The sequence below is a fragment of the Corythoichthys intestinalis genome, chromosome 8, assembly GCF_030265065.1.
Source record: "Corythoichthys intestinalis isolate RoL2023-P3 chromosome 8, ASM3026506v1, whole genome shotgun sequence".
NCBI lineage: Eukaryota > Metazoa > Chordata > Actinopteri > Syngnathiformes > Syngnathidae > Corythoichthys > Corythoichthys intestinalis.
Genome location: NC_080402.1, coordinates 29416121 through 29429630, shown reverse-complemented (window position 1 = coordinate 29429630; position 13510 = coordinate 29416121). Strand labels below are relative to the sequence as shown.

General features: G+C 38.1%; 1 protein-coding gene across 12 annotated transcripts in view; it reads left to right on the top strand.

The window, feature by feature from the left end:
• Window positions 1–13510, top strand: part of nfixa (nuclear factor I/Xa) — a 235507-nt gene that overhangs the window by 18217 nt on the left and 203780 nt on the right. For 11 of the 12 annotated variants that reach the window (XM_057842735.1, XM_057842734.1, XM_057842729.1 and 8 more), the window contains exon 2: window positions 801–884. In XM_057842735.1, the coding sequence (XP_057698718.1) occupies window positions 801–884 (84 nt within the window). Of the gene's footprint in view, window positions 1–800; window positions 885–12198; window positions 12414–13510 lie in introns of those variants that run through there. The other variant, XM_057842725.1, reaches the window with a different exon arrangement.

Genomic DNA, 13510 nt, shown 5'->3' with positions numbered 1-13510 from the left:
GTATGTGTGTGTGTGTGCCTGTTCCTATTGTAAAGACATATGCAACTCACAACGTAAAGAGAAAGCGTCTGTAACCACACACGCATGCGCACTGTAATAGATTGATTTGTTTCGCAATGTTTGCGGAATTACAGAGAAATCTTGGTCATCACACTTTTATGGCAAATTTTGAGGTTTTCATACTACCAGAGCAAACCTTTTTTATTAAAATTTTTTTTTTTTTTTTAAGTTGATAGCTCCGCGTGCGCTATCAAGAAGGAAAAGCTATTTACTGCACCTTCATCCATCATTGCTCATACGCGTCTGTTATTTCTTTTGTCGAACAGTGGTCACATATATCACTTGTTGATGATGTATTAGTTGCATATGTGCGGATATGTGTTCTTACTCCAGAGGTGTCTGATAGACATCTGATTCTTATCTTAATGAGGTCAAATATGAAAAAAAAAAAAATCAGAATTGGATTGTTCATACTGCATGAAAAACGTACAGTATCAATAATGGGCAAAGTAATAGTAATTGACCAGCAGTTTGAACGTAGTACTACAGTTTGAACGTAGCCTACAGTATGTCTACCTGTATCATTAGTACACATTGTTTAGAACATGAGTCCAAGGCTTGATTTTAAATACCTATCGTGTCTCGGGTTGGCTTTTTTGGTTGGGTGGGTTGAAATGAAAGGGTATTACTATTGAATATGATATATTCCTATGTCCATAAGTTACCGTAACCTAGTATACATGTACGTATCAACCATTTTTGACAGTCTATTTGACAACAACTTTCCTTCTCTTTTGCAGGCTACTGACGCTTACCTGGTGAACGACGATCCAGTCAGAGGCCCAGGAGTGCCTGAATGTTTCCTTGTGTCCGATACATACAGGGTATACAAACACACACAAACCAATGAACCGCAAACACAAGGGATTCATTTTGTGGCCGTACAAAAAAGACGAGTGAATTATAAGGATCTTCACTACGTCACTCACTGTGGTCGAAAATGAGAAAGATTCATGCAAAAGTGGCATTTAAAAAATATATATATTTTTTGAACGCCTTTACGTATGATGAATGTTCATGCAGAAATTTAGGTGGATTTAGTATGAAAATTATACACGTTCTCTTTCAACATCATAGTTTATAAAAAAAAAAAAAAAAATCTACGGGATTAATTATTCCAATGCGCCATAAAATGGCAACTTTTCAGTTATACATGTTTCGCTTTTTAGTGCAGATTTGTCAAGCGTAATTTTCTCCATTAGGGGACTAAAGTTTTTTTTTTTTTTTTTTTTTTTTCAGTTTAAAGCGCAAAGACAAACAATACAGAAAATTTATGAAGTAGGGATTGATTTACTATTATGTTTTGTTATAAGAAAAGTGATAATTTTATGGGACTGTTTTGGCAATCGCAGTGAGTGGTTAGAACATTCGCCTAACAGTTCTGAGATCAAGGGTTCAACCCCAGGCTCCGACCCTCGTGTTTGGAGTTTGCATGTTCTCCCCGTTACAACATGGGTTTTGTCTGAGTACTCTGGTTTACTCCCAGATCCCAATATCTGCATGATAGGCTTATTGAACAAATTAAAATTGTCCCTTGGTAAGAGTGTGAGTGGTTGTTTGTCTTATTGTGCCTTGTGATTGGCTAGCAACCAGGGTGTACATTATCCATAGTTAGCTGGGATAGGCTCCAGTACCCCAGTGAATCTCGTGAGGATAAGCAGCAAAAAAGATTAATGAATTAATGAATGGTTTAACAAATATTTAGGGATAATAAAAATATATAACAGTATCTTTAGGAACCAATTGTTGTAATCACCTTGGAATAAATTTTGATGTTCAGTTGTTGAATTACTTGAAATATTCCATTTCTTTTCTTGTAATTCAATTTTCAGTGTGACCCAAATACTACAATATACAATACTACTCTTTTCCATTTACAGACATAACAGTATGAAGGACTGTATTGTACCTGATTTAGAAGACATATACATGTTCTTCCCGTCATAAACAAATAAAAACTCGATATAATCTACAAATGGTTGACTGAACACATGCACTGCCATTGCACACAGTAAACCTCTAAAAGCAGCGCGCCCATTACATTGCTCCAATTGCAAACAGACCCATAACATCTCCAATGTCGACACTGTTGTATGAGGTGCTTGTTAGCCATAATGGCCCGTCTGACTGCATATGGCTGTGCATGTACTGTACGCATATGACTAGTGAGCTCACATAAACAAAATCTGAATGGGAGCCACATCCACCTGTTTCGCACATTTAGCCCGCTAATGGCGATATCAGCCTTGGCTTTTAACGTACAGCGTAACCACAGGAGATGGTAAACATAAAATGCGCGGCCAGCGGCGCGTGTCAATGGGAGACCACAATGCGCTGAAGTGTTGTCACACCATGTGGTTTTTCCTCGTGTGGCAAACACAGTCTTGGAAACCGCCAGAGCTCGAAGGAGTGGGCTTTTCTTAGGGTAGCGGTCAAGATGGGGAACACCAAGTTTTTAGATGCAAACCTGAGTTCTGGTGTTTTGTAAGTGCTCCTGTGGTTGCTATAGTTTGTTGTTAGGCTGCCTGAGTGCCTGTGTTGTGTTGAATACTGAGATGGGTGTCTAGGCTTCATTCCAGCCACAGACAAAGAGGGCTGCAAGTTAGACACTGTAGAAGAACCATGTAGATGAGAGATGGTCAGAGCGTGGAACTGGTCCAAGACACCTTTCAACACAGACCTACCACAGATTAGAGTTAGAAAATTTGAACCAGCACAGCTATTTGGGGATTCTTATTTTTTTAGGTTTTTCCCAATCAGTTTTTTTCAGACCAGCTCCATGAGGAGTCCATTTAAGTGTTTATGTAACGCAACTGAGCAGTTAATAAAGTTTATAATTAACATGAGATGAGAATAGTTTTAAATAGCCATATAAGTTTAAACACAAGAAATTTGTCTTTGGTAACCGTAAATTCTCATTTTACAGCAAAAGGCCACTATAGACAAAAAATGTATGTATCTACACAAAAAAAATATTTCTATCCCTTTTACATCTTAAGTAAAACTTATTGCTTTGGTTGTTTCAGTCCAAAATAAACTGTTGAGACCATTTCAACACTTCCGTTAATCAAAGCAGCAGCACCAAGGTGGTCTCATATGAATTAACCTGAGTGTTGTAAATGTTTAGGATTATTTGAGTTTGTAAATACTGTGCAACATTTAATGCAACCAAGTTTATTTTCTAGAAAAACTATGTGACATATTTGCTCTGCCCATTCTTCTCATTTCTTGCCTTATCTTGTCCTAGTTCAAAAGTAATTTGACTTGGCATCCAGACAGAATGTGCTCATAAATGTGCTTATATTTTTTCCCCCCGTTTTTTCCAAAAGCTGGCCTGCATATACGGAACTACGGCAGCGTTTTCATTTTCAAGCACTAAATGTAAATATAAATGTTGCTCAAAAGCATTTTACTTTTAGAGTAGAACTTCTTTCAACATAAATGAAATAACTATTTTATTTAAGGTTGTTCCGATCATGTTTTTTTGCTCCCGATCCGATCGTTTTAGTTTGAGTATCTGCCGATCCCGATATTTCCCGATCCGATTGCTTTTTTTTGCTCCCGATTCAATTCCAATCATTCCCGATCATTTTTCCCGATCATATACATTTTGGCAATGCATTAAGAAAAAAATGAATAAAATTCGGACGAATGTATACATTCAACATACATTACATAAGTACTGTATTTGTTTATTATGACAATAAATCCTCAAGATGGCATTTACATTATTAACATTCTTTCCGTGAGAGGGATCCACGGATAGAAAGACTTGTTACTTTGTGTATTGTGACTAAATATTGCCATCTAGTGTATTTGTGCCGCTTTCAGTAAATGATACTGCAGCCATGCCCCAATGCATGATGGGAAGTGGAACCATGATGGGAAGTAAAACCATGATGAACCAATGGATATATCTTCTCTGCTTTGGGAAATAACTTAAGGTGTTAAGACAAGGATCTATTGCCACCCTGCTTCCCCACGTTGTTTCCCATGATATTTCTAATCATAGGGAGAAGGATTGCAAGATTTTAACCAATTGAAGAAAGGCTGCCAAAATTCACTCTACTCATTTTGCGCTGCCTTTTATCTCTCTATGTAGGTAAAACAGCGTCATTACAGATTGAGCGCGACAATGAGTGAGAGGGTCGTGCAGCGTATATATTAATAGCATTAAATATTTAAACGTGACACATTTTTTAATAAATTAATTGCCGCCGTTATCGGGATATTTTTGATAAACCTACGTTAAGCCTAAACTAAAGACTCTGGATGACTGTTACATATTATGTCTGTAACGTTAAATACAATTAGAAAACGATTTAATTAAAAAAAAAAAAAAAAAAAATATATATATATATATATATATATATATATATATATATATATTAAAAAAGGCATGGCCGATATTTTTTTGCCGACTCCGATACTTTGAAAATGACGTGATCGGACCCGGTCACATCTCTAATTTGATTAATTTTGCATTTTCATTGCAATTTTAAAAGATAAATTTAAACATGAAATCTTAGTACAATATTCTTTTATGTAGTTTTTCTGTTCATTTTGTAAGAAATGCAGTGGTTCAGTTGTTGCAGCAACTTACTCTAACAAAATACAGTATGCCCGTGTGAAATCTAAAATAGACTACTTTTATTATACTGCGCCAAAGATATTTTACTCTGGACAGGATCTATTTAACGTTTAAATAAATAGCACTGACAATGAGTGTAAAGGAGAAAGCGGTTTGTCGGAGAGAAATGTAAAAGGAGAAAGAGAAAGGGTGCGCGTCAGCTTTGGTGTTTGGAGCTATGCCTTGCTGGGGTGTGGTTTGGACCCAATAGCGGCGAATGGGGTGGATAATAAACCCCGTACCATTCACGTGTTTCACTATTTTCCCCACTTTTGCATTGTTGTTTGCCTATGTTTGTTTGAGCATTTGAGAAAAGTGTGTGTGTGTGTTTCTCTTTGTGCGTGTGTATGTGTTGCGCGCGGCCTGTGGTAAATATCCCGCATAGACTGAGGTCTCGTAAAGCTTCGTACCCCCTACTCCCCCACTTGAGAAACTTGGCATTGAAGCAATGGGGTGACTTCAACCTCCAAGACCGCACCCTATAGCATGCACACACATGCACACACACTCGCAGTATTATTCACTCACTACATAATGCTGCAACACACTCTGGAGGCACAGGCTTATGTGTAATTGCAGGCACTCTGCCTGCATATATGAGTTTGATTAGGCCGAGGAGCAGGGAGCGGGTGAGGATAAAGCCGAGGCTGATTAGAACCAGAGGGTATCACTTGCATACAATGGGAGTTGAATTGAAGCAGGTTTAAATCACTTGGTCCGTGTTCAGGTATCAACTGTCCGCATATGTTTATACACAGCTTGCTGCAAAAAGAGCTATACATGGTTACACTAAAAAAGAAAAGGGGGTTGGGGGGTATAAATTACAAGAATCCATGATGCAAATGTGCATTTTACAGTAAAACTTTCTTGGTTTCTTCAAAGCATGCCAGGAGGTTCGTAGAAATAGACGGAATGTGTTTTTTTCCTATTTTAAATATGATGTGGTGTCTTTTATAACTTACAGGCAATGATAGCGTGGCTCCTCAAATCCACATTGTAAAAGTTAATTCAATGTGAATTTTGGTCAGCTGTTGTAGGGAGCATTTCCTGCTACTGTAAATACTTATTGCTGCAGTACCATGTTTGTCACATTAACAATGTAAGAAATTGTATTTGTTTTTTTGTGTATGCAAATATTTACTCATTTTGAATTGGATATCTGCATCAAAGTCCAAAACACAAAGAAAGCCATTGATGCTTAATGTACAACTTCAGTTGCTCATTAGTTCTGGGTCTCCCTTGTCATATTTTGTTCTTCATAACGCGTCACACATTTTAAATAAGAGACAAGTCTGAACTATTGGCAGACAGCTCTGGTACTCTTTTATAGTACTGTTGTAATGTGCCGAATATGACTTGGCATTGTATTGCTAAATAAACATGGACATCTCTAAAAAAGATGTTGTATGAATGGCAGCATATGTTGCTCCAAAACCAGAATATACCTTTAAACATTTTAAGTGCCAATGTAGCAAAATTTCAAAAAGCATCATTGCTGACTTTTAACAAGCTGGATCTGTAAATATGGTGCCTCATATTGATACTACTTTGCACCAAGAGAAGGAAGACTTAAAGGGTTAATATTTCCGCCACCCAAAGGCACTAACAGATCCCATTCCATAAGAGATCCTGGCTTTTTGACCTCCGTATATGCTTATGACAATCTGGATGCTTTTTGGTCCAAAGGACACAAAATCCATGATTTTCAAAACAAATTAGAAAAGAGGACTCGTCGAACTGACACACTCTTCTACTTCATGCCAGTTTAACTTAGCTGAGATAGGGCCCAGAGAAACTGACATCATTTCCGAGTGATGTCGATCAGTGGCGTTCACTTTGCATGGTAGTGTTCCAAAGGTTTTGAGGCATTTTCTGGTGAAGTGTCTCAAAATATTTGACCACCTGAGAATTATAATAACTAACAATGGTTTTCTGAAGTGTCCCTGAGCTACGTGGGAATATCATTTACAGAATAATGCAGCTTTTTAATTACATGCCACTTGGGGAATTAAATATTCAATAGCGTTGTTCACCCTTGTCGCTTAGGTGCTGAGATTTCTGTAGGATTCATCTTTGACAATACAGTGGGGAGAACAAGTATTTGATGCACTGACAATGGGAAAACCCATTGGCAGTGTATCAAATACTTGTTCTCCCCACTGTATGTATTTCATGTAGATGATTAAATTCCTAGATTCTTTGCAACTGTCGTTTCAGAAACATTCTGAAACTGTTGAACTAATTGCTCAAGCAGTTGTTCACAAAGTGGTAAAGCTAGCCCCATCTTCTTTTTGGTGAACAACTGAGTCTTTTAGGGATGCTTTTTTATACCCAGTCATGACAGACAACAGTTTCCAATTAAGCTATTCTGTGGAATGCTTAAAACATGCGTCTATAAGTATTTCTTAACTTTTCTAGTGTTTTGCTGTCCCAGGTTATTGGAAACCCACAGCAGGCATCCCATTCAAAATGAGGGAAGATTTGAAAAAAAAAAAAAAAAAAACCTGAAATAATAACATTTATCGGATTCACTGGTCAATGTATTGTGCTTCAAATGTATTTGATTAGCACTAGAAAACCCAGCAGAGGCCGACTTGGCCTTTCCCAAGACAAGCACTCCTAATATTCCCTTGCAATGGCCGATTTGGCCTTTCCTCCGTGGCTCATGTGATAGTTTTTGTCAGTTCAAGTCAAGCTACATTTATTTAATTACATTTATTTATGAAGTTTGACACTTTTTACACATTTTTTAATTCACCTCTCCTATACTCCACACATAACGACAGAAAGAATGGCCCAAATGTGTACATTGTTTTGAAGAAGAAGAAAAAGCGTTTTGGAACTGCAATTTGATTGTAAAGCAAGAATTGTGTCTATAGTTTAGAAGGACTGAATCAGGGGCATGGAGTATGGATTGTGGTCATAGTGTCTGAAGTTAATGTATGTCTAGTGGTTGCATTTCCATATGGACGGCTGTTGTCTGTTCGACAACGACTTGCCAATTCAAAAGCACTTGGGTCATTTTTGCCACCTCTGGGTTTTCCGGGGGAGAGGCCATATCGGCCATTGTTTGGGACTAGTAGGAGTACCTGAATTCTCTGGGACTTCTAGTGTTAATATGGGCTGAAATGTATTGGCAAATAATTGTAATCTATGTTTTTACACCTTACTACTTATTACGGCTGGGCATCAAGCATCAATGGGATCCTGGACTAACACTCTGGTTGTCCTGGAACCGTTCGAATCTTTAAAATTTTGATTCCAAGTTTCGATGCCCTCATCGCCGACCAGATAAAAATAGCTACCAAACACCACGAAGAAGAAGCCACATAAAGACTAGCTCCATTATGAGCAAATCGAATGAAGTGGCTAATTTAGCTTAGCACAAAAACATGTTGCTTCGCTTCAAATAAATGACAACAAAATAACAGAATATACACACCAAAATTATATCAGACCCGCTGTTAAAACGTGTAAACGTACAGATTTTGCTTTATCAAGGGTTCCCAACTATGTGTAGTGCAGAGGAGGTGTGTAGCAACTGTACACCTCAAGGATTTTTTTCCAACTAAAGTAATAGGTTCTTTTTGCCTGCTGCTTCCAGTAAGTCACCACTAGGAGAAGCCAAGCGCACATAGCAAAAACAAAGAAAATCTGTAGAGTCCGGAGCAGAGGTTGCGCTAGACTTTTTCGTTGTCCGTCATTTTGACTGACAGGGTCATAAAAATCCGGCCATAATCTATTTTTACCCGTCACTTAAATTTTTTAAATGTTAATAATGAGATATTCAATAGTATTTAGTTTTCATTCATCTTTAATTAATATTCTGTCCGAACAAGCTTAACAGAGAATCCACACAGCGCCATCACACATCAAGCAGCTGTGCGTTATTAGCGCCTAGCTTGCCTTGAACACGGCTTTTTAGGAAGGGTCGGAAAAAGAAAAAAAAAAAAAAAGGGTTTGAGGATAAACCTGAGAATGATCGGTTTTCTCTCTGCTCCATATAAGCAATATTCCAACATTGCTTACACGGCCGAGAGTCGGGGCAAACTGCTCGTATGTGTGTGACATGCACGAACAGTGCGTGCATGCGATCGATCCATATACTTTGAATATAAACCTGTACAGGGATTATTTATGCCTGTTATTTGTGTCCTCTTTTTAATAAGCAAAATATGATATCCCTGGAATGACGGATGACAGCCAGCATATGTGATTGTATGGTCATTTGTTTTGATGCTTCTGCGCATGCGGGTCGTCTTGCTCAGCGCATGTCGGACTGCGAATTAGTGCGCATGCATAATACTTGAATGGTCTCAATGGACAAAGGCAGTCTGAACGGGCACGCCAAAAAACACAGATATGACAAAAAATCGGATTCGTGCATTAAGACCTGTAGTATGAACGTAGCCATAGGCTTGTTGCTGTTAAAAAGAAGACACAAATAACAGGCATATATAATCCCCGTTTAGGCTTATATTCAAAGTAAATGGATCGATAGCATGCACGCACTGTTCGTGCATGTCACACACACATACGGGCACTTCGCCCCGACTCTCGGCCGTGTAAGCAATGTTGAAATATTGCTTATATGGAGCAGAGAGAAAACCCTTCCTAAAAAGCCGTGTTCAAGGCAAGCTAGGCGCTAATAACGCACAGCTGCACCGCTACCATAGCTGTACCGTCTCTCGCTTTTTGATGACGTAATTGCTGCATTAAATCCGATTTGCGGGACTGGACAGTACAGACCGCCACGACAGTCTGGAAAAATGTGGCCCAGATCGGATTTAGACCACATACGAAAGTGACCCCGATCGGATTTGAAATGGTCCCGTTCTATGCGACTTGTCACGTTCAGACAGTCAAGTTAATGCCTCACTCGAGTCGGAAAAACACGAAAAAATCGGATTCGTGCATTAAGACCTGTCGTATGAACGTAGCCTTAGTTCGGACGCTCAGTTGCCTTGACATTTTTCCGAGTAAGGCCAACGACGTCATGCATCAAGAGAGACAATAGCTAATTAATATGCTCACTCGCCACCCTGTGGTCTGGGGTGTGAATTGCAACCTGTCAAAATGACAGATGGACTTCAGTTTTTTCCGTCACAGTTTAAAAAAACCAGTCAACGACGGAAAAATTCGGTTTACGCGACCCCTGGTCTGGAGTTACAATAGATACATCTTGTGGACGGATGAACAATATATCAGTTTAGAAAGAAATCAAAGTTAAAAGGTACGGTAGTCAATTTAAAATCAAGGGACAATACACTCCCCGCCTGACATGTCAGCCCATAACTAACTTGTAGAAATACCACCTAAAACAAACGATGCAATACAATAAATGCCTGGAGCATAAGACACTCTAAAACATAGGTAAAAAAATATGTGTAAATGTTTTCTCCGGGAGCTTTTAAAAAATAAACAATATTGTGAAATTGGAAAGAAACTTCATCATATTCAAGTTCAAAGACTGATATTTATGTAAAAGTTAAGAATAGCCCTGTTAGAAATTCATAGCAAAGTTAATAAAAAGTTCATATAATTTAAAAAATAATCGAGAAGTTAAGAAATTTATATAAACTATGCAATTTTTTTGACAATGCCTATCAAAAGAATCGTAATCGATAATCGTTTGGAACCGCAATCGAAACGTGTACTCGTTCAAATTTAATTGATGCCCAACCCTACTCCTCATGTAAGTTCACAAGTTTCTGTCAAGGCATGTAGTCGTGTCTTAAAATAATCTTCCAAAAAACAAAAAAGATCAATATTTTGGTTAGAAAACATTTTGCTATCACATATTCTTGCCAGTGAAACAGATTTTGTCAGTTATTCTCATTTTATTCTGTGTAGGGTGTGGCGATTCTGTTGTATGAGACTCACCACCAAAATGTTGTATTTAATTGCAAAGTTTAATATATGGCAGAAAACACTCATGTGACTTAAAGAGACACCAAATTTGGCCCATTTCTAAATTGTCCTTTATGCATGTGTGATACATCATAGCTTAAAACTCAGATTTCTGGGGGAAGAAAAATTTTGAACAGGAGGGCAATTTGAAAAAAAAAAAAATGAAACCCCTAAACCCTAACTCAAGGTGAGAGCATGAGAGAGCATAATTAAAGACGCCATGATTTTAATGAGATAATATCGCGTACTTACCTTGTTTCGACCCAAAAACTCCATGTAGCATGTCTCACCGAGTGTCAAGATACAGCTGTGAATGGCCACAGCCGGACTTTTGGGGGATTTATTGGGTGAAACACGGTAATATAACAAGGGTCGCAATGCAGAAATCGCAGACATCAAGGAGTGGTCGAGATTTTAATTTTTAAATATTTACCCTTTTAAATTTTTTTCTTTTCGACTTTTTTTTGTTTGGATCAATTATTTATCATCTAAAATATTGGCGAAAATGCAACAGTAACAAAAAAAAAAAATAAAATAAATAAATAAATATATATATAATACAATTAAGCGATAGTTATGAGGTAGCTATCCGTGACCTATTTACAGATCCTTTTTTTTTTTGTGACGTAATTTGTTCAAAAGTTTAAAATATGCGAGTGAATAATTTTATAAAGTCGTTTTTTTAACTAAATATTAGTCATCAATTAATGATTCTAAGCTAAAAATGATTGACATTTTGAATAATAAATATAATCATTTACCTTCTTTTTTTTTTTTTTAAACAAAAGCGGTTGCACGGTGTCTGTAAATGGGGGTCTCCAGGGTAAAACTAACAAATTAAAAATAGTTCTGGGGCTTAATGCGCCATGAAACTGCTATGGCAGCATATAAACATATTGTGTTTATCAAACACAACAGTTCTTTTGGCTTAAAATACAACAGTTAGTTTAAAGAGGGGTGCATGTGCAGAAACTGCTTTTTCAGCCTTGTCTGTTTCCGCCATATAAATCATATTACACTTTCATCTAAATTGAAAGATTACTTTAATATTGATTTTTAAAATTGTCAGTTGAAACAGTTAATCTTCAAACGGTGTCATTTTACAGCAACTTATAGTTAAATACTTTTAGGAATAAAACCTGTCTTGTTTGTGATTAACACTTAGTGCAACCACGTTGCAATATCCAAATGTTGTGGAGGTATTTCACTAGGAATTTATTGAGCTATAGCAATATAGGGTGGGCTGAAGTTAACCTGCAACCTGAATACGTCTTGTTAACAAAAAATAAGACTTTTATGTGGTCTAAACTTGACACCTCTATCCTTCACGGTGTAAGTAGGACGCTTAGAGGTCACCAGGGGGCATCTGATAGGCTGATACATGTGCTCTGAGCAATGAGAAATGAGGAAATTAAATGACATATTTCGACACTTTACTATTTTTGACTCAGTCTCATTGGTTGTAGTAGAGAAGCTCGGAATTTTGTAAGTTGTAATAAAAAGAAACAAGTCGACATACAGTATAGTTACAGTTATGCATGAGCGGGGAGGGAGGGTATACAGTGAGAGTGAGTGAGGGAGGGCTGGAGGGAGGGAGGCAGAGCAGGGAAAAGTTTCCCCTAAAAGTTGGTGCGGAGCTCGGCGGCACAGTGAGCGAGGCGGGGTTAGAGCCTGCACCGAGCCACAGCACCGAGCGTCGGCCAGCCTGTGCAATGCGGCACCGCAGTGAACCTCCTCCATCCACGTTGACTCGCGACCGCTCCGACCGCCACCTGTAGACTCAGTCATGTACTCGCCTTACTGCTTGACACAGGTACGCACTTCTATCTTCTGATAAAAAAAGATTATATTCGAATCGCTTTGTGGGCTGTCCTGGTTTCCGGTCTTGTGCTCCTGACTGTACGCCGGTTTTCTGTAACGTTGTCTGCCGCGTTGCCTGCCTTTCCCGGGAATTTCCCACACTTTCCCCCCGTCCACTTTCAACTTCTCTTCCTTTTCTCTTTTAACGGCGCTACTCCCACCACCGCGGCGCGACGCTATCGAGAGAAAATGGCGCTTCTCTACGTTATTTTTGGGGGGGAGGATAAAACTAATCCCCAAGTACTGTACAGTATGTGTAAATGCGACTGACCTGACTGCGAAGTCAACCTAACTTAACATTCAACCCCACAGACAGGTTTTAACGGACTTGTTGCGTTCACGGACTGTTTGCCCGCTGCGGGGAAGTGGAAATTAAGCTGCATTCGCACACTTGCGACCGGGGCAGGGGGCACATTGACGTTCTAGTGGGGCGTTCGGGGTCACGTTAGGGCGGATGCCCTCGTAATTGCCCTCGAGGAATTAGAGAGATTTTAGGTTACATTTGCATTTGGTTTGGATTGGTGGCTATGAGGTGCATTCAAAGTAGTGTACGAGGTTAAGATTTGGATGATTAATATATATATTTTTAAAAATCAAATAAACCTTGACCCCTACAAAATCAAAACCAAATTTGAAATACAGGATTTTGTTTTCTTTATTTTATGGGGTGTAGGGGTTATATTTGAATAGCTGGTATTAATATTTATTGCAATACGAAATTTAATTTTCTGTCTCGTATGTTTGCTTGAACATTTAATTTTTTTTTTATTTTTTTTTTTAGCATTTCCAAAGTGTATTAATATTACCGGTACATGTCACCTGTTAGTATAATTTAATTTTTGGAAATAAAGCTAATTTGTGTGTGTGTGCGTGTGTGTGAAGAGACACAATCACACGTGTATTTAACAGGCCTTGTAATATATATAATATATAAGAATTTACATTTGTTTAAAAATACATTACATTAAAGACATTAAATTGCTAAATACATTGAAACAGGATCATGTATTTTAATGTAAGTAAAAATGTGCTTTTATTGAAAAATAAAAA